The 27116-nt window shown below is 47.4% G+C and overlaps 1 protein-coding gene across 1 annotated transcript in view; it reads left to right on the top strand.

Annotated features, from left to right (window-relative positions):
• The first annotated feature begins 22038 nt into the window (after positions 1-22038).
• Positions 22039-27116, top strand: part of LOC147101482 (vasoactive intestinal polypeptide receptor-like) — a 40964-nt gene continuing 35886 nt past the window's right edge. Inside the window, exons 1-2 of the mRNA XM_085966024.1 lie at positions 22039-22128; positions 22313-22410. Coding sequence (XP_085822150.1) covers positions 22039-22128; positions 22313-22410 — 188 coding nt within the window. The remainder of the gene's footprint in view (positions 22129-22312; positions 22411-27116) is intronic.

The following is a 27116-nucleotide window of genomic DNA, read 5'->3' as shown; positions in this document are numbered from 1 at the left end:
GGCCTCCTGCCGCCCGAATTTTCGCTTCCAACCCCCGGCCAAGCATTGATTCCTGCCGGGTTTGGTCAGGAGCCGGGGTCTGGCTACGGAAAATCTCTCCGGGCCTCGAGAATGCTCGTCCAGGCCACTCTCACGATTTTTTTCTGTCGGGTTCCAGCACACCGGCAGCCTGATTGACAGGTGGAGGCCTTTCGGGCGGAAAGCCTACTTCACAAGGCCGCAGTGTCCGAGAGGAGGTAGGAGTAGTTGGGGGAGTAAGAGAGATCGCGGGTGCGTCCCGATCGCGGGGGGGGTCCCGATCGCGGGGGGGTCCCGATCACACGGGGCTGGGTGCTGATCGCGCGGGGGGGGTGTCCTGATCACAGGGTTGTCCGATGGTGGTCGGGAGAGCCGATGGTGGTTGGGGGGTCCAATGGTGGTTGGGGAGGGGGTGCAATGGTGGTTGGAGGGTCCAATGGTGGGGGGGTCCAATGGTGGTTGGGGAGGGGGTGCAATGGTGGTTGGAGGGTCCAATGGTGGGCGGGTCCAATGGTGGTTGGGGAGGGGGTCCAATGGTGGTTGGAGGGTCCAATGGTGGGGGAGTCCAATGGTGGTGGGGGGGTCCAATGATGGTGGGGGGATCCAATGGTGGGGGAGTCCAATGGTGGTGGGGGGGTCCAATGGTGGTGGGGGGATCCAATGGTGGTGGGGGGATCCAATGGTGGGGGAATCCAATGGTGGTGGGGGGTCCAATCATGGTGGGGGGGTCTAATGGTGGTGGGGGGGTCCAATGGTGGTGGGGTCCAATGGTGGTTGGAGGGTCCAATGGTGGTTGGAGGGTCCAATGATGGGGGGGTCCAATGGTGGTTGGAGGGTCCAATGGTGGGGGGGGTCCAATGGTGGGGGGGTCCAATGGTGGGGGGTTCCAATGGTGGGGGGGGTCCAGTGGTGGTTGGGGGGTGTCCAATGGTGGTGGGGGGTCTGATGGTGGTTGGAGGGGTGTCCAATGGTGGGGGGGGTCCAATGGTGGTTGGGGGGTCCAATGGTTGGGGGGGGTCCAATGGTGGGGAGGGTCCAATGGTGGTTAGGGGGTCCAATGGTTGGGGGGGTCCAATGGTGGTTGGAGGGTCCAATGGTGGTTGGAGGGTCCAATGGTGGGGGGGTCCAATGGTGGGGGGGTCCAATGGTGGGGGGGGGTCCAGTGGTGGTTGGGGATGTCCAATGGTGGTGGGGGGTCTGATGGTGGTTGGAGGGGTGTCCAATGGTGGGGGGGTCCAATGGTGGGGGGTGTCCAATGGTGGTGGGGGGTCCGATCGTGGTTGGAGGGGTGTCCAATGGTGGTTGGGGAGGGGGTCCAATGGTGATTGTGGGGTCCAATGGTGATTGGGGGGTCCAATGGTGGGGGGGGTCCAATGGTTGTTGGGGGGTCCGATGTAGTCGGGGGTAGAAGATGGTGGTTGGGGGGAGCAGACAGATCGCTGGGTGGGTTTTACTGGGTGGCGTATTGGACCTGTAGGAAACAGTCCTGCTTCTCCTGGCCCACAAGCTGTGCTGTAAAGGCACTTACCTCATGGAGTCAGACCTTCTCTCCTCCTTGCACCTGCCGGGTTTCCCAGAAATCTGGCTGACATGAGTTAAAAATAGAATGACTGTTAAAATGATGGCAGGCAGCCTCATTATAATATTTAAGTGACAAGCCCGCTTCCTGTGAGCGGATTGGTCACCCGCCCCTCGTCCCACCTCCATTAAAACCAGAAGTGGGCAGGTTCAAGACAGGTTTGGTTCCTTTTCCAGATTTTTGGAAGTTAAGATTCAGCCCATCAGGTCAGGAGATTTGTCTATCTTCAGTCTCATTGTTTTCTCCATTACCCATTTTTTACTTATTAAATCTAGTAAGTTTCTTCCCTCGATTTAGTTTTATTTTTCCTCATATCTCTGGTACTTTATCCTCTTCCTCTACTGTGAAGATGGATACAAAGTAATTATTTAGCAAGTCTGCCATTTTCTTATTTTCAATTACAAAATCACCTGTGTCTGTCATTAAGGGGCCCACATTACTCTTAACCGCCCTCTTTCTCTTAATATACTTGTAAAAACTTTTAGTGTTGTCCTTTATACACCTAGCATGTTTTTTCTTGTATTCTCCTTTTTGCAAATCTTACCACTTTCTTTGTATCCCTTTGCTGTTCTTTATACCCCTCCCAGTCTGTGGGATCTCTACTGTTCTTTGCAATCATATAAGCCCTTTTTTAGTATTATCCTATTTCTCATCTCTTTTGTTGAGTAAAGTTGTTTATTTACACAAGTAGAGCTCTGGTATTGTACCAAATACTTCTTTGAACACCTCCCATTGTTCATCTGATCATTCACCGATTAAGTTCATTCAAATATCAAATTCAATCCTGTTATGGTCACTGTTAGCCAAGTGTTCAATCCTGTTATGGTCACTGTTAGCTAAGTGTTCACTTACTATTATTTGTTGACTGTTTCTGGCTCATTACTCACCACTAAATCTAATATAGCCTGTCCCCTTGTTGTAACAAGAACACACTGTTCCAGAAAACTGTCTCGAATACACTCAAGAAATTTGCTGCCTTTGGGATTTGAGCTGTTCTGCTTCCCCCAGTCTATGTATTAATGAAAGCCTCCCATTATAACCATTCTGTTTTTACAACGAGCTTCTCTGATCTCCGTATTTTTGCATGTTCTGTGGTGGGCAAGGAAAGGAAGCAATATAATGAAGACTTTTTTTTATTTTTAACATTCACAGAGTGGTTTCTCTGAAACATATTCTGTAATGTGTTCAGCACTGACAGCACACTTCTGATTACTACAGGTACGTGAGTCCAACAAGAGATCACCGGCTCATTAAAGACTGCAGCTGTAAAGTCATTCAGCACAAGGTCTACATTGCAAAAACGACGTTATGTGAGGGCGTTTCAGCAAATTCCTTTAATCTGTTCTTCAGGCAATGATGATCCACCCCGACTGTGACCTACTGTTGGAGATCCAGCTGGCGGAGGAGATATGCCTGTCCGACTTATCAACTTTCCACCTGGACTGGGAGTCTGGTGAGTAAAACGCAAGAGCTAGAGAAAGGACCTGACTCGTGGGCGGGGGTTCCTCTCGGAGCTTCTCCCACTTGGTGGAGAAAACCTGTTTACGCAGTGGAGCGGGAGATGTTCTGAGGACTTCACCCCTTAGACTGTCAGCACATCCAGTGAAATGACACCCCAGCCCTGGACTGACCAGCACCCACGCACATGCATCAATGTGGAAATATTACAACACCATCTCTCTCAAGGGGAGTCACAGACCGATATCACACCGTGGGATAGATCTTGACTTTGTGAGATAATGTAAAACGGGTGATAGTGAGTCGGCAGTCCGTTTTACATCTCTCTCCATTTATATTTTCATTGGCTTCATAAAAATCGGGAGAGAAGTAAAATGGGCTGCCGTCTCGCTATCACCCGTTTTCAAACTATCGCACAAGGTCAAAATTACCCCCATCTCTCCAGAGTGAGTCTCTGAACAATATCACACGATTACAATGAAGTTAAGGCGCTGACTGATATTGCAAAAGTGGGCCACTGACCTGATATCACACCATCGCACTGAAGTGGGGTTAATCACCAATATCACACCATCACACTTACTTTGGTAACGCCTCCCAAACCCGTGAACTCGACCACCTAGAAGGGCAAGGGCAGCAGGCGTATGGGAACACCACCACCTCCAAGTTCCCCTCCAAGCCACACACTATCCCAATTTGGACATATATCACCGTTCTTTCATCGTGGCTGGGTCAAAATCCTAGGACTCCCTCACTAACTGTACTGTGGGCGTACCTTCACCACACAACAACAACTTGTATTTGTATAGCGCTTTTAATGTAGTAAAACGTCCCAATGCGCTTCATAGGATTATTATAAAGCAAAAGATTTGACACCGAGCCACATAAGGATAAATTAGGGCAGGTGACCAAAAGCTTGGTCAAAGAGGTAGGCTTTAAGGAGCGTCTTAAAGGAGGAAAGAGAGGTAGCGAGGCGGAGAGGTTTAGGCAGGGAATTCCAGAGCTTAGGGCCCAGGCAACAGAAGGCACGGCCACCAATGGTGGAGCGATTATAATCAGGGATGCTCAAGAGGGCAGAATTAGAGGAGCGCAGATATCTCGGGGGGGTTGTGGGGCTGGAGGAGATCACAGAGATAGGGAGGGGCGAGGCCATGGAGGGATTTGAAAACAAGGATGAGAATTTTGAAATCGAGGTGTTGCTTAACCGGGAGCCAATGTAGGTCAGCGAGCACAGGGGTGATGGGTGAACGGGACTTGGTGCGAGTTAGGACACGGGCAGCCGAGTTTTGGATGACCTCAAGTTTACGTAGGGTAGAATGTGGGAGGCCAGCCAGGAATAGTTGGAATAGTCAAGTCTAGAGGTAACAAAGGCATGGATGAGGGTTTCAGCAGCGGATGAGCTGAGGCAGGGGCGGAGACGGGCAATGTTACGGAGGTGGAAATAGGCGGTCTTTGTTATGCTGCGGATATGTGGTTGGAAGCTCATTTAAGGCCAAACATGACACCAAGGCAGCGAACAGTGTGGTTCAGCCTCAGACAGATGTTAGGGAGAGGGGTGGAGTCAGTGGCGAGGGAACGGAGTTTGTGGTGGACTGCAGCGGTTCAAGAAGAAGACGGCTCACCACCACCTTCTCATGGCCAACTCAGGATGGCCAGTAAATGCCGGCCTTGCCAGCGACGCCCACATCCTGTGACTGAATATAAAGATAGACACCGACAACTTTCTCCTCTACTCTTGCTCTGCAGTGTTAGCTTGTTGATGCTCTTTAACGCATTCCTTCTCTCCCTGCCTCAGGGTGTCACTCCATGTGGGACAACCTCTCCTGCTGGCCAGCTGCGGCTACCGGAGCGACCGTGGTGCTCCCTTGTCCCAAAATTCTGCTGCAGTACGCGGACAAGCCAGGTAAACCACCGCGTCTGAAGATGGGGAATTGCTCTTTATCGTTCACCATAATTAACGGCACGCTAATGAATCTGCAGAACATGTGGCATAGAGAGCGTTAAGGGGGTTTATCATGAGTCTGCGCCAGGGGACTGGATCATCAGGGCACAGAGAATATCAGAAAGTCGGGCTGATTGGGGTGCACACCTGCAAAGGAGCTGCCCGGTTTTCCTGTATTGTCCGCAACCGAGCTCAAACCCAGGAAAATCTCCCAGTCGGGTTAATTACAGAGAAGTTCTCTGTTTCTCATTGAAAGAGGAATTTCACCCCTGATGCCTTTAAGGATGAGGGAGGATGCATTGGCCTGGATTCTCCACCGCAGTCACACCTGATTTCACAGGCAAGAATGTGGTGGTGATAGACAGAAATTGGGGGCGGTGAGGCCTACCGCCCCCTTCACCGCCCCGCGTGCGCTTTCCCTCCCGTTGCCACCCGCTACATGATCCTTCCCTGTCCGCCACATGAATATGGAGGTGGGGTCACGGGGCCTGTGTCCCTGGAGCGTTTCCAGGCCGTTTACCCCACTTACGACCATTTCCCCAAGATCACCATGAAGAAGGTGGGGATAGGCCCAGGGAAATGGTGGCAAGAAGCCTGGGTTCACCCACTGATGGCAAATGGATTTGTAGCCACCTCCTTTCCCTTCATTCCGACCCCCACTTACCTTCTTCTGTAGGCCTCAGTCTCTGACCAGAGCCTACAGGATGGTAATCTTCCAATTCCTGGGGCTCTACTGCACCTTTGACTGCCTGCGTACCTCTCCTGGTGCAACAGCAGCACCGGGAGTTCGCGGCCAAGCGCTGGTGGGCATTCTCTTGGCAGTGTGACGCCCGCCAGGTGCCGACTGTATGTACCGGAGAAACCCCAACCAGGGAAACTGGGACAGGGTTTCAGCAGAGGCGGAGGGAGGGCCAGGAGCCCCATCTCACTGGAGCATTGTAACTAGGAGGAGAATCCTGGCCCTTGATTGTCTTTGTTTTAGAGGAATTTGGTTAAGATGATCTAACTTGTGTTTTAACTTGAGATGAGAATGTTTATTCTACTAGTTTATTTCTCCATAAACATGAGCTTATCCAAAGCTTTGCTGCACATATCCTAACTCGCACCAAGTCTCATTCACCCATCACCAGGTCAGTCAGCATCTGTGGAGAGAGCAGACCAGGTAAGGATAGAAACATAGAAAAATAGGAGCAGGAGTCGGCCATTCGGCCCTTCGAGCCTGCTCCGTCATTCAATATAATCATGGCTGATCCTCTATCTCAATACCATATTCCCGCGCTCTCCCCATACTCCTTGATGCCCCTAGGGTCTAGAAATCTATCTCCTTCTTAAATATATTCAGTGACTTGGCCTCCACAGCCTTCTGTGGTAGAGAATTCCACAGGTTCACCACCCTCTGAGTGAAGAAATTTCTCCTCATCTCAGTTCTAAATGTCCTACCCCGTATCCTGAGACTGTGACCCCTTGTTCTAGACCCCCAGCCAGGGGAAACATCCTCCCTGCATCCAGTCTGTCTAGCCCTGTCAGATTTTTATACGTTTCAATGAGATCCCCTCTCATTCTTCTAAACTCTAGTGAATACAGGCCTAGTCGACCCAATCCCTCCTCATACGACAGTCCTGCCATCCCAGGAATCAGTCTGGTGAACCTTCGCTGCACTCCCCCTATGGCAAGTATATCCTTTCTTGGGTAAGGAGACTAAAACTGCACACAGTACTCCAGGTGTGGTCTCACCAAGGCCCTGTATAACTGTAGTAAGACATCCTTGCTCCTGTACTCAAATCCTCTTGCAATGAAGGCCAACATACCTGCCTTCCTAACTGCTTGCTGCACCTGCATGTTTCAGGTGTAGTATCCTAACTCGCACCAAGTTTCATTCACCCATCACCCCTGAGCTCGCTGACCAACATTGGCTCCCAGTCCAGCAACACCTCAAATTTAAAATTCTCTATTTTGTGTTCAAATCTCTCCATGGCCTCACCCCTCATTATCTCTGTAACCTCCTCCAGCCCTATAATGCCCCAAGAACTCTGCGTTCCTCCAGTTCTGGGCCCTTGTGTATCCCTGACTTTCATCACCCCACCATTGCCGTGCCTTCAGCTGCCGAGGCCCTAAACTCTGGAATTCCCTTCCTAAACCTCTCCGCCTCGCTACCTCTCTCTCCTCCTTTAAGACGCTCCCTAAAACCTACCACTTTGACCAAGCATTTGGTCACCTTTTTGGCTCAGTGTCAATTTTTGTCTGATTATGCTCCTGTAGGTGCCTTGCATTAAAGGTGCTATATAAATGCAAGTTGTTGGTTTAAGGTCTCTTCATAACCCAGACTGGTTCTACAGTACTTTATAATCCAACAGTGACCAGGGTCTACCCTCAGATGCTGAGGTGACCTCTAGATCTGATATGGCCCTTTTAGTTTCCAATTGCCTCCCCCTCCCTTTAGTTCCTCCCTGTCTCTCTCTTACTGGTGCACAGTTCCACAGAACCTCAGCCGCACTCTGGCACCTCATTCAAGTGGCCATTCTTCATGTGTGGGCCCTAACCCTAACACTGGCAGCAGGCTATTCAAAAATGTGAGGCATCACAGCTCGATCCTGTCCATACTCAACTTCCACACCCAGGTATCTTTGGAATGGAAGTTTCTAGACAGCAGCAAAGGAGCAGGGGATATTTCACCTCCCTAACTCAGAGCTGCTTAGATCTTGGCTCAGGCACGAATTTCCCAGAAGTGTCAGTTATTCACGCACGAGGGACGATTTGGAATATCGTGGGGATTGCGGCAGCCATTTTCTGATGTACAATCCCAATGGATGAGCCCCTACACTGGGCGTGTGCATTTGTAAAATTTGCATAGAGAAAGAACTTGCATTTAAATAGCGCCTTTCACGGCCTCAGGACGTCCCAAAGTGCTTTACAGCCAATGTAGTACCGTCGTCACTGTTGTAATGTAGGAAACGCGGCAGCCAATCTGTGCACAGAAAGCTCCCACAAACAGCAATGTGATAATGACCAGATAATCTGTTTTAGTATCATTGATTGAGGGATAAATATTGGCCAGGACACCGGGGAGAACTCCCCTGCTCTCATTCAAAATATTGCCATGGGATCTTTTACCTCCACGTGAGAGGGCAGATGGGTCCTCGGTTTAACGTCTCATCCGAAAGACAGCACCTCCAACAGTGCAGCACTCCCTCAGTTCTGCACAGGATTTTGTGCTCAAGTTGCTGGAGTGGGACTTGAACCCACAAGGTTCATAACTCTGTGGGCTACCAACTGAGCCACAGCTAACACATTTCACCAAAGCTTCTCAGCTCAAAACAAGATTGCGCAGGCAACGCTCCCTGTGCGATCTTCTTCCCTCAGGAAGTTCCTCATCTCCGCTCAACGCCTCATACAGAGAAGTTCAACTGTTTGAAAAGACTTGCAAAACCATCCAGTGATGTGGCAATCCAGCTCAAAATTTAAATCACAGAAACTGAAACAAAATGGATTGTTTATCTCTCACGGTTCAGCATCTTCTTCAGGATAATCTATCGGTGACAAGTGGAAGCTTTTCACAGAATGAGACACAAAAGGGTTATTATTGCTTCCTCAATACACTTCATTGGTAGAGCACTTCCAGTGCATTCTGCTAAAATCATTACACAAAGACATAATTCTGTCCTGGGGATTCGTAAATGAGCTGATTCTGACAGCTCGCTATGGCTTTTATTTCTGGGTGACATTTTATTATGTCCCTTGATAATGTTTACATAAACTCTTCCTCTGAACAATGCTGCTGTCAGGGTTTCACACAGAGCTGGTGTACTAAACTGCTCCGTATTTCTAAAGCTCTGTTTCACAGTTTCTTTCCACCGAGAGGGAAGTTTTACGAATTCACCCTCCCAGCGATGAGCTTCACCCATTAGGAGCACAAAGCTCCACACCCACAAACGCCAATTTGCAAAATCACTCCCCGGCTTTGCTTCCGCCAGCCGTGGCTCAGTGGTAGTACTCTCGCCTCTGAGTCTAGACGTTTGTGAGTTCAAACCCTGCACAAAATCTAGGCCGACACGGCAGTGCAGTACAGAGGGAGTGCTGCACTGTCGGAGGTGCTGTCTTTCAGATGAGATATTAAACTGGCCCGCCTGCCCTCTCAGGTGGACGTAATAGATCTCATAGCACTATTTCGAAGAAGAACAGGGGAGTTCTCCCTGGTGTCCTGGCCAATACTTGTCCTACAAAGCAACGTCACCAAAGCAGATTATCTGATCATTATCACACTGCTGTTTGTGGAACCTCCTCCATTCCCTGACTATCATAGAAACATAGATACATAGAAGATAGGAGCAGGAGTAGGCCATTCAGCCCCTCGAGCCTGCTCCGCCATTCAATGAGATCATGGCTGATCATCCAAACTCAGTACCCTGTCCCTGCCTTCTCTCCATATCCCTTGTTCCCTTTAGCCTTAAATATATCCAACTCCTTCTTGAATATATTTAATGAATTGGCCTCAACTGCCTTCTGTGGTAGAGAATTCCACAGGTTCACCACTCTCTGGGTGAAGAAATTCCTCCTCATCTCAGTCCTAAATGGCTTACCCCTTATCTTTAGACTGTGACCCCTGGTTCTGGACACCCCCGCCACCGGGAACATCCTTCCTGCATCTAGTCTGTCTAGTCCTGTTAGAATTTTATAAGTTTCAATGAGATCCCCTCTCATTCTTCTAAACTCCAGTGAGCATAAGCCCAATTGACCCAATCTCTCCTCATACGTCATTCCTGCCATCCCAGGTATCAGTCTGGTGAATCTTCGCTGCACTCCCTCCATGGCAAGAACATCCTTCCTCAGATAAGGCAACCAAAACTGCACACAATACTCAAGGTGTGGTCTCACCAAGGCCCTGTACAACTGCAGCAAGACATCCTTGTTCCTGTACTTGAATCCTCTCGCTACGAAGGCCAACATACCATTTGCCTTCTTAACCGCCTGCTGCACCCGCATGCTTACCTTCAGCGACTGGTGCACAAGGACACCCAGGTCTCGTTGCACTTCCCCTTCTCCCAATCTATTGCCGTTCAGATAATAATCTGCCTTCCTGTTTTTGCCACCAAAGTGGATAACCTCGCATTTATCCACATTATACTGCATCTGCCATACATCTGCCCAATCACCCAACCTGTCCAAATCATACTGGAGTTTCTCGGCATCCTCCTCACAGCACACACACCCATCCAGCTTTGTGTCGTCTGCAAACTTGGAGATATTACATCTAGTTCCCTCATCTAGATCATTAATATATATTGTGAATAACTGGGGTCCTAGCACCGATCCCTGCGGTACCCCACTAGTCACTGCCTGCCACTCGGACAAAGACCCGTTTATTCCAACTCTTTGCTTTCTGTCTGCCAACCAGTTCTCTATCCAAGTCAATACCTTGGCACCAATTCCATGTGCTTTAACTTTACACGCTAATCTCTTATGCGGGACCTTATCGAAAGCCTTCTGAAAGTCCAAATACACCACAACCACTGATTCTCCCTTATCTATTCTACCAGTTACATCCTCAAAAAATTCCAGTAGATTAGTCAAGCACGATTTACCTTTTGTAAATCCATGTTGACTTTGTCCAATCCTGTCACTGTTTTCCAAGTGCTCTGCTATTACATCTTTTATAATGGACTCTAGCATTTTCCCCACTACCGATGTCAGGCTTACTGGTCTATAATTCCCCGTTTTCTCTCTACCACCTTTTTTGAATAATGGGGTAACATTAGCTACCCTCCAATCCATGGGAACTGTTCCAGAATTTATAGAATTTTGGAAGTTGACCAGCAATGCATCTACTATTTCTTGGGCCACTTCCTTAAGTACCCTAGGATGTAGATTATCAGGCCCTGGGGAATTATCGGCCTTCAATCCCATCAATTTCCTTAACACCATTTCCCTACAAATACTGATTTCATTCAGTTCCTCCCTCTCATTAGACCCTATGTTCCCCGACATCTCTGGGAGGTTATTTGTGTCGTCCTTTGTGAAGACAGAACCAAAGTATGTATTTAATTGGTCTGCCATTTCTTTGTTCCCCATTATAAATTCCCCTGATTCTGACTGCACCAATCTTTTTCTCTTCACATATCTATAGAAGCTTTTATAGTCAGTTTTTATGTTCCCTGCAAGATTACTCTCATACTCTATTTTCCCCCTCAATTAATCCCTTTGTCCTCCTTTGCTGAATCCTAAACTGCTCCCAATCCTCAAGTTTGCTGCTTTTTCTGGCCAATTTATATGTCCTCTCCTTGGATCTTATGCTATCCCTCATTTCCCTTGTTAGCCACGGTTGAGTCACCTTTTTTGTTTTATTTTTATGCCAAACAGGGATGAACAAATTCTGTAGTTCATCCATGCGATCTTTAAATGTTTGCCATTGCCTATCCATCGTCAACCCTTTAAATAACATTCCCCAATCCATCCTACCCAACTTGTGCCTCATACCATCGTAGTTTCCTTTATTTAAATTCAGGACCCTAGTCTCTGTGTCAAATACTTCACTCTCCATCTTAATGAAGAATTCGATCATATTATGATCGCTCCGCCCCAAGGGGCCTCGCACAACAAGATTGCTAACTAATCCTTTCTCATGACATAATACCCAGTCTAAGATGGCCTGATCTCTAGTTGGTTCCTCAACGTATTGGTCCAGGAAACCATCCCGTATACACTCCAGGAATTCCTCCTCCACAGTATTGTTACTAATTTGGTTAGCTCAATCTATATGTAGATTAAAGTCACCCATGATAACTGCGGTGCCCTTATTGCACGTGTCTCTAATTTCCCGTTTAATGCAATCCCCAACCTCGGCATTACTGTTTGGGGGTCTGTATACAACTCCCACTAACGTTTTCTGCCCCTTGGTATTTCTCAGCACTACCCATACAGATTCCACATCATCAGAGCTAATATCCTTCCTTACTATTGTGTTAATCTCCTCTTTAACCAACAATGCTACCCCACCTCCTTTTCCTTTTTGCCTGTCTTTCCTGAATATTGAATACCCCTGGATGTTGAGTTCCCAGCCTTGGTCACCCTGGAGCCATGTTTCCGTAATCCCAATCATATCATATCCATTTACATCTATTTGCGCAGCTAATTCATCCAGCTTTTATGAATGCTCCTTGCATTAAGACACAACGCCTTCAGGCTTGTTTTTTTGTAACACTCTTAGACCTTTTAGAACTATTATTTACTGTGGCCATGTTTGATTTAAACCCTTGACTTCTCTGCCTGCCACTTTTGCTTTTCTCCGTCCTGTCTTTTGCGTCTATCATTGTTTCCCATTCCTCTGTCTCCCTGCACAGGTTCCCAACCCCCTGCCATTTTAGTTTAAACCCTCCCCAACAGCACTAGCAAACACTCCCCCTAGGACATTGGTCCCAGTCCTGCCCAGGTGCAAACCGTCCAATTTGTACTGGTCCGACCTCCCCCAGAACCGGTTCCAATGTCCCAGGAATTTGAATCCCTCCCCCTTGCACCATTCCTCTAGCCATGCATTCATCTGAAATAGCCTTCTATTTCTACTCTGACTAGCACATGGCACTAGTAGCAATCCTGAGATTACTACCTTTGAGGTCCTATTTTTTAATTTACCTCCTAACTCCCTATATTCAGCTTTTAGGACCTCGTCCCGGTTTTTACCTATATCACTGGTACCTACATGCACCACGACAACTGGCTGCTCACCCTCCCCCTCCAGAATGCTCTGCAGCCGCTCCGAGACATCCTTTACCCTTGCACCAGGGAGGCAACATACCATCCTGGAGTCTTGTTTGCGGCCACAGAAATGCCTATCTATTCCCCTTACAATAGAATCCCCTATTACTATAGCTCTCCCACTCTTTTTCCTCCTGTCCTGTGCAGCAGAACCACCCATGGTGCCAGGAAGTTGGGTGCTGTTGTCTTCCCCCAATAAGCCACCCCCCCAACAATCTCCAAAGCGGTATATCTGTTTGAGAGGGGGATGGCCACAGGGGACCCCTGCACTACCTGCCTGTGCCTACTACTCTGCCTGGCAGTCATCCATTCCCTTCCTGCCTGTGCAGCCTTTACCTGCGGTGTGACCAACTCCCTAAACGTGCTATCCACGACATCCTCAGCATCGCAAATGCTCCAGTATGTATCCATTCGCAGCTCCAGCGCTTCAATGCGGTCTGCCAGTAGCTGCAGCTGGATACACTTCCTGCACACATGGTCGTCAGAGACACAGGAAGTGTCCCTGATTTCCCACATCGTGCAGGAGGAGCATACCATGGCACCGAGCTGTCCTGCCATGACTTACCCTTCAATTAATTTAAATTAACTTAAATCAAATCAATACCACCAATTACACTACAATTAAATGATATAATCAAGGGCCCTTGGTTACTAGCACTAGAAACTATAACCACAAAAAAATTAAGACCTTCTAAACTTTATAAACTATGAACCTTAACTGTCAAACTATAGAGTAGTATAAATACTCCCTGGCCGTACTCACCCAATCAGCTGCTCCCTCCTGCCCGCGTCATGTTTTGAATCGTGACGTGGCTCTGGAATGCCGCTGCCCTGAGATTGGTAAGCCTCTGAAAGAAAGCCCGCAAAAGTGAGTTTAAATACTCACTGGGTCTCCGGTCTCACTGCTCCCGACACCAGCCTCTGAAAAGAAAGCCTGCCATTCCTTATGATCCCTACACTCCCTGAATATCCCTCCATTCCATGTACTCTAGATAAAATCCTTCTCGGCTTGGAAATTATATTAGTTCATTACTGTTTGCTTTGCGCAAATTGGCTGCCTCATTTCCTACATTACAACAGTACTTCATTGGCCGTAAAGCACTTTGGATATCCTGAGGTTATGAAAGGTGCTGTACAAATGCAAGTCTGTCTTTCTTCTTTCTTTTACACTTTATTAATGTAGTGAAGTTTAAAACAAGTACACAGATCCACCTCTCAGTGACAGCAGCAAACAACAGGATTCCATGTCAAACACTCTGACCGCACAGCATCATTTCAACAGTGTAAAGCTGGACAATCTCATTACCAGGGAATCGTGATGGCCATGAGTTTGGAAGGTTGCTGAAGAGAAGTAAATCCGAGCGATGATCTTGACCTGCCTTGAAACAATGGGCACTGCCAGTGTTGGGTTGTTGTTGTCATATCTTACCTTGGAGCAGATTGTGAACTAGTGGAAGGATTCGCAGGTTGATTAACAGTCTCCTTCCATGGCCGTAACCATGGAAGGAGCAGGAGGGTTTCATGGGCTCCCCGAACCCATACGATGAGGAGAGGGCCACCCACACCCACCGGATGCAAGTATCCCGCTGGATGACAACCCAGCTGGGACTGCCGGGAGCAGGTTTCAAATGATGCACCTTCTGACTGAGAAGCTAGCACTAATCCAGAGGCTCACTCCCTTATTGTTCAGTGATAAGAAGGTATGTGAGACATCTTTGGGTGCAACAGGCTAAAGAAACCTGGGATTTTTGACACATTCTCGCAACCCCATCCAGAAAGCAAAGTTTGAAGGAGTGTTTTGAAAGTCTATCACCTGAATTGAATGCTGCCAAACCGGCATTCTCTGAGGGTCTGTGTTCAAGACATTTTATTAACGCGTCTGTTTGTTGCATTAATGACCTCCCTTAGCTATGTTTGCAGTCAAAGATTTAATAAGCTTATGACATGTTCTCAATCAGCCCCTGATACGACTGCCAAAACTGTTGTAAGAGCGTTAGTTCGTCACAGATGGCAACCAGTACACGTGTAATACCCAATCGATCTTATGCCCAAGCAATTTGTGGAACTGTCACCCTCGGAATGTAAAATTTTTTGGTGTGCAGTTCGAGAAGTGCCCTTCAGAAACCTGGCTGTAGAAAGTGTTACCGAGGTATCGGCCACATTAAGGCCATCAATTCCAGAGAGCAGCTCATGCACTTACTTATATGGTCATCTAGAGAAGGGATGTCCAATCTGTAGCCCCTGGGTCACACATGGCCCCCCTGAACCCTGGCAATCGAACTCGCAAACTGCAAGCAGGCCAGGCCCAATTGCGTTTATATTTCTTGCTCACTGGTTTGTTCCTGTTTGAACTTTGTGGGCCTGTAGGAGTGAGTGAGAGAGCGAGAGAGCGAGAGAGCGAAAGAGTGAGTGACTGAGTGACTGAATGAAAGAAAGAGAGAAAGAAAGAAAGAGAGAGAAAGAAAGAAAGAAAGAAGCTAACTAACTAACTAACTTTTTTTACAATATTTGAAAATGAAAAATTTGCGGGGCTATGGGGAAAGAGCAGGGGAGTGAAACTAATTGAAGAGCTCTACCAAAGAGCCGGCACAGGCACGATGGGCTGAATGGCCTCCTTCTGTGTATGACTCTAGCCCATTAGCCTTTTTAATTGCTTTTTGTACCTGTCTACTGGCTTTAAATGATTTGTGTAACTGGACTCCCAAGTCTCTCTGCTCCTCCACGGTTCCTGATCTCTCACCATTTAGAAAATGCTCTGATTTGTCTTTCTTGGGTCCAAAGTGGATGCCCTCACACTTGGCCACATTGAACTCCATTTACCACAGTTTTGCCCATTCACTTAGTCTGTCTATGTCCTTTTGTAATGTTCTGCTCCCATCTACACTGCTTACTGTCCCTCCTAACTTAGTGGCATCAGCAAATTTGGATATACAAGTCTCTAGTCCTTCATCCAAGTCATTAATAAATGTGGTGTAAAGTCTGAACACCACGTGTCACATCCAAACAATCAGAGAATGTTCCCTTTATCCCTGCTGTCCGGACGGAAAATCCCATAGGTCGTGAATCAAGTGAACCAAGCTCATTCTGCAAATTCCTGATACGCACTCCTGAAAGCTGGTTCTACGCAGGTTTACAATTTCATTACACGCAGAATAATAAATATCCCCCTGTGGTTAGTAATACCGGCTCATGAATTGTGAACAAAAGATTATTACTGATGGCCTGTTATTGAACTTTCATATTAAAGATTATTCAAGGTTTACTGAGTGATATCAGTGTTGCCTTGTGTGCTCTTCACTGCATTACAGAGCGGGCCCACTGCAAACAACTTCTCAAAATCCCGAGGAAAATCAACCCCCAGGAAAAACTCACTTTTTAGGGAATGTTGGTGGTTATCAAGTTGACACAAGCTGGGGAACGGAAGATTCTTTCCACTTGGGTCGGCCACTGTCAGAACCAAGTACTCGGGGGTTAGATACTGAGATTTACTCCCTCTGCTTTCCACCAACAGTGTCCCCTCACCCAAACTTTTCCAATTTCTCAGAGAATTTTTCCATTTACCACTTCAAGCCTCACCATCAGATTGTCGTTTTGGTGCCAGTTTGTACATTGGAACGTTTTGTACCATGGGCCCTCACCCTCTGGGGACTGAATCAAGAATGCCCAGATTTGCTTGTGTAGTGTAGCCAAATTTGCTGATGATACAAAGGTAGGTGGGAAAGCAAGTTGTGAGGAGAACACAAAGGGGGAAAATTCAGTTGGTAGCGCCACCCATTAGCACCTTAAGAGGTCGCTAAGTGGGGCGCAAAGCAACTAGCGCCCGGGCGCGGCGATATCTGCGCCTCTCACGAAATTGACCGGACATTTTGCAGCGGCACTAAACAATACCGCCACGATCTCCTACGCCGGCAGATCGTGACGTCAGTCGAGTGCACAACGCCCCGTTAGCACCCCAGACCAGAAATTGAGTGGCGCCCCCTGCCTTACCACCTGCCGCTGGCAACGACAGGTTGAGGGGAGCGTTTTGCAGTCAGAAAGGGACTGGGGGAGCGCTATTTAAAGGCGACCACTTCCTGCCTTTTTTTGTCGGTGACATTTTTGCACCACGCAGTCTGAGAGAGAGAGAGAGGCTTCTGGAGAGTTTCAACGCTGTGTGAAGGAGTTTTGGGTACTGAGCAGCACTTTGCAGGTGGGTTTTGATTTGCCCTTCCTTGTATCGATTTAGAAGAGACTATGGGGGCTGCACTCTGAGCTCTTCCCCTGGTTCTCTCCATTGTTCTTTCCAGCAGATTTGATGTACAGGTCTCTCCAGGCTGAGATTCAGTCTGAGATTCAAGGCTGCAATGAGCAGGATGTGGAGGGAGAGCAAGATCAGTCATTGAATATATTCAAGGCGGAGACAGACAGATATTTGAGCTACAGAGGAGTCATGGGTTATGGGGAGTGGGCGGGAAAGTGGAGTTGAGGCCAAAATCAGATCAGCCATGGTCTTATTGAATGGCGGGGTAGGCTCGAGGGGCCGAATGGCCTACTCCTGCTCCTATTTCTTATGTTCTTATTTGTTTTATCTGCCACCATTACAGCCCACAAAGGGAGGAAGCAAATATTCTATCGGTCTGAGCTATATTAGGACACTGGTTTCAGGAGTGAAAGCATGGGATTCTATCTTACTGCATGACTCACTCCTCCAGTTGATTGCTTTCAACATTTCGCTGCCGATCTTCACACATTTAATAAGACATAAAGCTTTTGGAGGGCACAATGAAACAGCGGAACCAAAATAATTGAACTAAACTGCATTGTCCTTCGTCATCCTTCACAGAAGTTGAGTGACTGGTTTATGTTCAGGGTTTTTTGAAGTTTAAGTCACAGTGCAGAAAGAATTGCATTTATATAGTGCCTTTCACAACTTCAGGACATCTAAAAGCGCTTTAAAGCCAATGAAATACTTTTGAAGTGTAGTCACTGTTATAATGTGGGGAAACACGACAACCAATTTGCGCACAGCAAGCTCCCACAAACAGCAATGTGACAATGACCAGATAATCTGTTTTTTTACAATGTTAGTGGAGGATTAAATGTTCGCCGAGGAATAAATTTTGCGCTCCCTCAGTGCTGCACTGAAGTGTCAGCCTAGATTTTCTGATCAAGTCTCTGGAGTGGGACTTGAACCCACAACCTTCCGACTCCGAGCCACCCACTGAGCCACAGCTGATATCACAAAGGTCAAAGGTGATTGAACCTGGTACATAAATATGGGCTTCCTTCTCACAAAACAGTTGCTGTGAGCTTAAGAGCTCCAAGAGAGTAAAATTCCAGTTATTAACATGACTTATCGATAAACACCGCTAGTTTAATGTTCCTATATGCTCTTCCTCCTCCCTACACCTCACTGTGTTGGAATCATGGGGCATTGACCAGTCTCCGTCTTTAACTCATTCTTTCCCTGAACTTCAAAACTATGGAACTCCTCATCTCCCTCAGTCGCTACAATTTTCAGGCTTTTAATGCTCAGGTTTGGTGCCACCCTTATCAGCACTTGATAATTCCCTTATCTTCTCTTTTCATCCTTGTCGTCTGGGCCTCGGCCCTTCACCTCTGTTTCTCAAGAAGGTAACACAGTAAAGCAAAGCAGTCTGATATGATTTAAAAAGAAACAGAAAATGTTGGAAAACGCTCAGCGGGCCAGGCAGCACCTGTGGAGAGAGGAAGGCTGGATCATCATCATTCTGGCGAAGGGTCATCGACCTGAAGCATTAACCCTGCCTCCATCTTTCACGATGCTGCCTGACCTGCTGAGTGTTTCCAGCATTTTCTGTTTTTATTTCAGATTTCCAGTATCTGCAGGATATTGCTTTTTATCTTTATGATTGACTTTACTGTAGGCTAATTGAGATTGAGAACCTTTTCAGTCTATTACTAATAAGTGTTCTAGGATTCCCCACTGTTACTCCAGGCTTCACCTGACAAACACTCATAAGTGTTCCTTGACCATGTTCCACGCTTCCATTGTGAATGCTTCAGACTTCACTTGGTGGCTGGAGTGGGTTCACTGACTCAATCTGCATGTTGATCAATGTAGTAGACCTTCCTAATAACTGCTCTAGGCTTCCAGATTGGCCTGACCTGATGATTATGCAGATTTACTGAATCTCTTGAAGATGACTGTGGCTCTCAGGCAATGTTTCACACTTTCCCCCTTCTTCCCCAATGGAGGCCATCAGATTTCTGACTTATTAGGGTGCGGGTTTGGCTGTCAAGTCAACCGTACAACTGAAAATAGCAAAATGTTGTAATATTTAGGGTTCTTCAGTCCGGGGTAGCTCACGTTAGCTGACTGGTTCATCTCTGTTGCTCTGAATTATAAGGGTTCCTGTTCACTGTGGTAGTGGGACAGTCAGTCGTTGTTAATGATGTTACTCCTACCATAGGGAATGTGAGCAGGCAGTGCACTGGTGAAGGTTGGACTGAGATGCTGCACTCTTACTCGAACGCATGTGGAATCAACATCAGCAACATGGAGGCCGATGTTGAGGTCAGTGTTTCCCTTCAAGCATCTGCCTTTAAGTATTGGATTTATTCCTTCCTTAGACACGATTACTATTACCACCATTTTACTAGGGCTCTCTAAAAAATAACATTCCAGGACACATCCTCCTTCCTCAATAACAACAGAAAATGCTGGAAAAACTCAGCAGGCCAGGCAACATCTGTTGGAGAGAAAATAGAGTCAACGTTTCGGGTCAAACCCTTTGTCAAGACTGGAAAAGCACAGGAAATGAAATAGATTGAAAGGCCAGGCTGGGAGAGAACAAAAGAGAAGTGAAGAGACATTAAGAGGTATTCAAAACGAGACAAGATGGTGATCGGACTAGTGGAGACAAAAGACGGCTCTAGATTAGGTGTGAAATGCGTTGGCAGAATGAGAGACAGCTGCCATGTGGGAGAGAAAAAAAGGGGGGGAAGGGCCAAAACAAAAAATAAGTAAAAATGTAATGGGGGCCAAGGTTATGATCTGAAATTGTTGAACTCGATATTGAGTCCGGAAGGCTGTAAAGTGCCTAATTGGAAGATGAGGTGCTGTTCCTCGAGTTTACACTGAGCTTCCCGAGGAACAGCACCTCATCTTCCGATTAGGCACTTTACAGCCTTCCGGACTCAATATCGAGTTCAACAATTTCAGATCAAAACCTCGGCCCCTATTACATTTTTACTTATTTTTTATCCACACCTTTGTTTTGTGCCCTTCCCCCTTTTTCTCTCCCACATGGCAGCTGTCTCTCACTCTGCCAGCGCATTTCACACCTAATCTGGAGCCATCTTTTGTCTCCACTCGTCCTATCACCATCTCGTCTGGTTTTGAATACCTCTTAATGTCTCTTCACTTCTCTTTTGTTCTCTCCCAGCCCGGCCTTTCAATCTATTTCATTTCCTGTGCTTTTCCAGTCTTGACAAAGGGTTTGACCCGAAACGTTGACTCTATTTTCTCTCCATGGATGCTGCCTGGCCTGCTGAGTTTTCCAGCATTTTCTGTTGTTATTTCAGATTTCCAGCATCCGCAGTATTTTGCTATCCTCCTTCCTTAATATGTGAGTTACTACCTAACCATAGCAGAATGAATAAATATTATAAGTGTCACACTCCATGGGGTAGAAATTTGTTTCGGCAGTAGCGCTAAACGGGCAGTATCATATTGTCTGCCTGTTACACTCTCGCCAGATATACGGTTCTTCCACCTTCAATACAACTGAATATCAAGCTGGGAGTATAACATGTGGCTAATCCAATACCGCCCGATTACCGCCAACGCCCAAGGCGGTCTAATCCTAGTTTCTCTGAATTGTTTCATGGTTAGCAACATTCCTCCTTCTCTCCAGTTCTTTTTAGGATTCTATAGGGACTAGATAATGTCGACCACGACAAGCTGTATCACCTTGTCCAGACAGTAGAACTTGAAGGAGGGTAAATTGAAAACTAATCTGCAGAAACAAGTGAGCGAGTGGTCAATCTATGGAACAGGCTGCCGAGGGAGACGGTGGAAGCAGTTAGTATTGATTCACTCAAACGCAAATTAGATAGATTCTTTTCAGAGAATACTATTTTGGGAATATATGAGTCATTTGAGACATGACGTGTGGAGAGTGTAGCAGGCTCGGCGGGGCGGGGGGGAACAGGTGACTTTGGACCTGTGGTTCCCAAAGCTCTCCATCACTGGGGGGTTTTCCTTACCTCATGTCTGGGTCTGTTATAGACTCATTGATAGAGATTGCTCGCTGTGATTAGTCAACAATCCATTATTGTTGTATCATGTGACTATGACCGATAGAAGGCGAGCTCGATGGACTTTGGTCTTTAATTGTTTAGCAATTCCTATGTTCTTACTTTTGCGAACAATCTTTATCTGTCTCCTGTAGTTATTGTACTGCGCATTCTCCTTCCTGTTACAATATGCCCCTAACGGGGGTAACTTTGACTTTGTGCGATCGTGTGAAACAGGTGCTAGCGAATCGACAGCCCATATCACGTCGCTCCCCAAATTTATTTCCATTGAAGTCAAAACGGGCTGCTAATTCACTTTCACCCATTGTACACTATCGCACAGTCAAAATCTACCTCGGTGTATCTGTGACTCTCTTACTGCCGCTTAATTAACAATACTCCAATTAATATGTATTTTTCTCTCCGCACCTACTCTCTCCCCAGGATCTTTGATCAGGACAGTGAGATAGAGTCACGTTTGTCAGCCTGAGTCTTGTCGGTTCTGCTCCTTGCTGAACCCAACAGGAGGCAGATTTGTGGATGTTATCAGACAAAATTTGGCACCGAGCCACAAAAGGAGATATTAGGGCAGATAAAGTTTGGTCAAAGAGGTTGGTTTTAAGGATCATCTTAAAGGAGGAGAGAAAGGTAGAAAGGCTGAGGGGTTTAGGGAGGGAATTCCAGAGCCCAGGGCCTAGGCAGCTGAAGGCACGGCCACCAATGATGGAGCGATTAAAATAGGGGCTGCTCAAGAGACCAGAATTGGAGGAACGCAGAGGGTTGTAGGGCTGGAGGAGATTACAGAGCCAGAGAAAAGCAGCTGGTTGACAGTTGTATAGGGAGAGGCAGTGGTCACAGGATGGAGCAAGATAAGGGGCAGGGGGCTCGCACGGATTAACTGGGCAAAGTGGTCACAAGTGCCAGGATTTTTTTTTACGTACAACGCAGCCTCCTCCTTTGCAGCCATTCTAAAACAGTCATGGTGAGGCCTAAGAATTGCACAGGCTCTAGGCTTCAGACTATTGCGTTCGACAACATGGGGCACCTTCCCGTCATCCATCCCGTGTACAGTGACATTGGGAAGGTGTTTGTGGAAATCTCTTCCAGTCAGAAAAATGATCAGAAAGTTGGAAAAGAGCTCACACACAATCTCATTAGAAATACTGAGCAATAGAAATTTCCGGAACATATTTACTGTGTCAGCACGCCGCTCAAACAGAGCAGACTCTCACCCCTCCCCCGCCGTGGTGTTCTGTTGTTTGTTTGACTGTTCTCGAATTTCATGATCTCTGGTTTTTTTTATCATTCAGGGACTCTTTCTCCAGGCAGTGAAGGTAAGCTACACAGTCGGACACAGCCTGTCTCTGCTGTTCCTGAGTGCAGCACTGGCCATTCTCTGTCTCTTCAGGTAAATCATTTTACTGATATTACAAATGCATCGTATTCATAGAATCATAGAAAGCTAGTGCACGGAAACAGACCGTCTCCGTTTATTTCTCCACATGAGCCATCACATCGGGGAGGAATTTTCCCAGCCCCTGAGGAGGCGGGTTTGGAGGCGGGACTGCCGGGAAAATGGCAGGAACTGGGAGCGGGTACCAACCCCGCTCCCAACCCGCCTTAAAGCTCACCTAACACTTCTGCAGTGGTCAGCTTATCAGAAACATCAGAGCAGACTCAAATCACGCCAGGGTGAGCTGGCGTGATCCCCGAGCAGTGGGTAACCCGTGGGGGAGAACGTAAAATTGGAAGGAAGCCTCAACATAGCGATAAATTGGCTCTTAACAAGCCATTTAATTAGATCAGTCGTATTCCCCGCTGCCTGGTGTCGGGTCAGTTCTCCACTGACAAGCCCGACACCTGGGAGACTCGCGTGGAGGCGGGTTGACAGCGGGTTTCCTACCTGCTGTCAATCTTTGCTATTTTGACAGTGCCCCCACCTCCAAACCCGCCCTCTGAGCGCCGGCAAAATTCCAGGCTTTGTGTCTCCCTTCACGGAAGAAGACGCAAAAAACCTTCCAGAAATAGTGGAGAACCAAGGGTCTGGCAAGAATGAGGAACTGAAAGAAATTAGCATCAGTAAAAAAATAGTACTGGAGAAATTAATGGGACTGAAAGCCGATAAATCACCTGGACCTGATGGCCTATATCCTAGGGTTTTGAAAGAGGTGGCTATAGAGATAGTGGATGCATTGGTTGTCATCTTCCAAAATTCTATCAATTCTAGAACAGTTCCCATGGATTGGAAGGTAGCAAATGTAACCCCATTATTTAAGAGAGGAGGGAGAGACAAAAAGGAGGACTACAGACCAGTTCGCCTGACATCAGTAGCAGGGAAAATGCTAGAATCTATTATTAAGGACGTAACAGGGCACTTGGAAAATAATAATAGGATTGGGCAGAGTCAACACGGATTTATGAAATGGAAATTGTGTTTGACAAATCTGTTAGAGTTTTTTGAGGTTGTAACTGTCAGAATAGATAAGGGGGAACCAGTGGATGTGGTGTATTTGAATTTTCAGAAGGCATTCAATAAGGTGCCACACAAGAGGTTATTAAACAAAATTAGGGCTAATGGGATTGGGGTTAATATACTAGCCTGGATTGAGGATTGGTTAACGGACAGAAAACAGAGAGGAGGAATAAACGGCTCATTTTTGGGTTGGCAGGCTGTAACGAGTGGGGTACCACAAGGATCAGTGCTCGGGCCTCAGCTATTCACAATCTATATCAATGATTTGGATGAGGGGACCAAATGTAATATATCTAAGTTTGCTGATGATACAAAGCTGGGTGGGAATGTAAGTTGTGAGGAGGATGCAAAGATGCTTCAAAGGGATATAGACAGGTTAAGTGAGTGGGCAAGAACATGGCAAATGGAATATAATGTGGAAAAATGTGATGTTATCTATGTTATGTTCATTAATAACTAGTCGTTTTCATTATGAACAGCTAGATTCTAGCTAGTCACTTTATTCATGCCATGTGGACTTGTACAGCATCCATCTTGACTACTGCCTTCTGGGTAGCCTAGTGCATCATGGGTAGTCCCACTCTTAAACATACAGCTCTACAGCTCCACCTAGTGTACCATTCTAGAATGACAGGTTACTGATCATTACATCCCCCTTTCTTTGAGGTTAAACAAAATCAATATCAATCAACTTTCAAGAAAAACGATAAAGATGATATCAGTAACACTTTTGTTAGTGCTCTATAAACATAAACATTTTCACAACAGTCAACACATTTTCAAAGCTTTACTTTATACTCAAAGATTAAGTCTATCAGGCTTTTTTACTTCACGTGTGGATCTTCTCAGCACAGGTAAGTCTGATGTGTTTTCATGACAGCCTGTATGTGCGTTTGTGTTAGATTGTTCTGGTGATGATTGACAAGATTCAGTTGCGGCATTGTCATCGATTTGCTCTTGGATAGTTTCTTGTGTTTTTAGGAGGGAACGCCGATTCCTCCTGAGAATCTGTCCTTCCTCAGTTCTAACAGTGTATGACCTTGGTCCTACTTCCTCAAGAACTGTAGCTTTCCTGTTCCATGCATCTGGATCCTCAATCCTGACAACATCATCCCTTGTCAATGGTTTCAGAGTTTTGGATGACTTAGTGTGATTTCTGTTTCAGCTTTAACAGTTGAAGTCTCTGTCTCAGTTCCTTACTCTGCTTTTCTTTTGCACAGCAGGGTAGCGTTGTGCGCAACTTGCGACCCATTAGTAGTTCAGCAGGTGAAGAACCAGAGTCTAAAGGTGAGGCTCGGTAGCTCAGCAGGGCGAGATAAGGCTCAGACTTGCTTTCTGTCGCTTTCTTCAGTAGCTGTTTGAGAACTTGAACACCTTTCTCTGCCTTACCATTCGACTGAGCATACAAAGGACTGGGTGTGATGTGCTGAAAGTCATACTGTGCTGCAAACTGTTGCCACTCCTTACAGTTGAAGCACGGACCATTGTCGCTAACGGCAATCCTGGAAATTCCATGTCTGGCGAAGATGGATTTAGCATGCATTATGACACTGCTTGCTGTGGTGCTTGAGAGCAGCATTATCTCAGGATAGTTAGAATAGTAGTCAATCACTATTAGATAGTCTTTACCATTCAAATGAAAAAGGTCCATACCAACCTTTTGCCATGCTGCTGTTGGTAAGTCAGCTACTATCATTGGTTCCTTTGTTTGTTTGTTTTGGTGTTTCTGACATGTCTCACATTTGCCTATCATGTTCTCATTGTCCTTATTTATGCCAGGCCAATAAACAGTGTCTCTTGCTCTCCTTTTGCATTTTTCAATTCCGAGGTGTCCCTCATGAATCCTTTTGAGCATGCCTTGACGTAGAGCCTGTGGAATGACTATTCTGTTCTGTTTTAGTAATAGTCCACTTGCGACACTCAACTCTGACCTAATGTGAAAGTACTTTGGACAGGAACCTTTTGGCCAACCATGATGAATGTTCTCTATTACTGTTTGTAATACTGTGGGCTAGATTTTCAGTTGCTTGCGCCAGCAGTTAGCGCCTTAAGAGAAGTGATTTCCGGGCGCTATGCGTGTAGCGCCCGGGCGCAGCGCAGTTTGCGCCCCGCCCCAAATTAAGTTGCCCGTTAGCGCCGGCGCAAAGTTTAGCGCCCGCCCGGATGCGCGCGCAGAAAATGACGTCACATCCTCGTGCAACGCCCTTTGGCCGCCCCAATTGCAAACTTCAGTCGGACCGCCCCATTGTGCGGCGGGCGGCCGGAGCGTTTGGAAAAAGGAACGCAACACAACCAGCGCGGGCCCCGGGGGGCGCTAATTAAAGGGAACGTCTTCTCCAGTATAAAGGCCATCCTTTTTTCTGAAAACAGTCTTGTGCAACGCATTTCTGGAGACACAACAAGGAGGATAGCTAACTGGTTTCAAGCAGCAAGAGCCAGGTATTTTTGGACTCAGGCAATAGCGCTGCAAGTGGCCATTTGGAAATTAGACTGTTTGCCAGGATTTGATGGGGGTTGCATGGGGTGCCAACGCGGAGCTGCAGCTCCATGTCCGTAGGGCTCGCAGACGCATTGTGAGAGGGGCAGCCCTGGCTAGAGGCAGAGGGGGCTACAGGCGTCGGCCACGTAGGCCTTACCCAGTCAGGCTATACCGCCAGCAGCGCTCCTACCTAAACATGAGTGCCGCGCGATGTGTTAAAAGGCTCCGATTCCGAAAGGGGGTGATTGCAGAGATCTGCCACCTGCTTCGCCGAGATCTGCGGCCAAAGCTCAGGTGCAGGACGTCTCTGTCGGTGGAAGTGAAGGTGACGGTGGCATTGAACTTCTATGCCACCGGCTCCTTCCAATACGCTGCTGGGGACATAGCAAACATCTCCCAGTACGGCGCGCATCGCTGCATCCGCCAGGTGACCGAAGCACTGTTCAGAAGGAGAAGCCAATTCATCTCCTTCCCCATGGCCCTGGAGAGCCAGCATCAGCGCGCATTGGGATTTTCCAGACTCGGGGAATTCCCCTTGGTGCAGGGCGCCATTGACTGTACGCATGTGGCTTTGCGGGCCCCTCTGGAGCATGGCGAGCAGTATCGCAACAGGAAGGGCTACCATTCTCTGAATGTGCAGCTGGTCTGTGACCACAAGCAGCGCATCATGGCAGTCAATGCCAGCTTCCCAGGCAGCAGCCACGATGCCTTTATCCTGCGGCAGAGTACTGTGCATGACATGTTCCAGGCACAGCCTCCCCCAAGAGGATGGCTACTCGGGGACAAAGGCTATCCTTTGTGCACCTGGCTCATGACCCCGCTCCGCGCGCCCAGGACTGCTGCTGAAGAGGCCTACAACGAGAGCCATCAAACCACCCGCAACATCATCGAGCTAACTATTGGGGTCCTCAAGCAGCGGTTCCGCTGCCTTGATCGCTCCGGAGGAGCTCTCCAGTATTCGCCGGACCGGGTCTCCCAATTTGTGGTGGTTTGCTGCATGCTACACAACCTGGCTATCCGCAGGACTCAGGCACTGCCACCTGACGTTGGACCAGCACCTCAGGAGGAGGAGCAGGAGGAGCATGAGGAGGAGGAGGAGGAGGAGGAGGAGGAGCAGGAGTACGTTCCCAGGAGGGAGCGACCAGGGCCAAGGGCCGCACGA

Source organism: Somniosus microcephalus, chromosome 24 (assembly GCF_052327205.1).
Source record: "Somniosus microcephalus isolate GS21.2 chromosome 24, FLI_Smic_1.0, whole genome shotgun sequence".
Classification (NCBI taxonomy): domain Eukaryota; kingdom Metazoa; phylum Chordata; class Chondrichthyes; order Squaliformes; family Somniosidae; genus Somniosus; species Somniosus microcephalus.
Note: the sequence above shows the minus strand (reverse complement) of the source record. Positions and strands in the feature narration are given on the sequence as shown.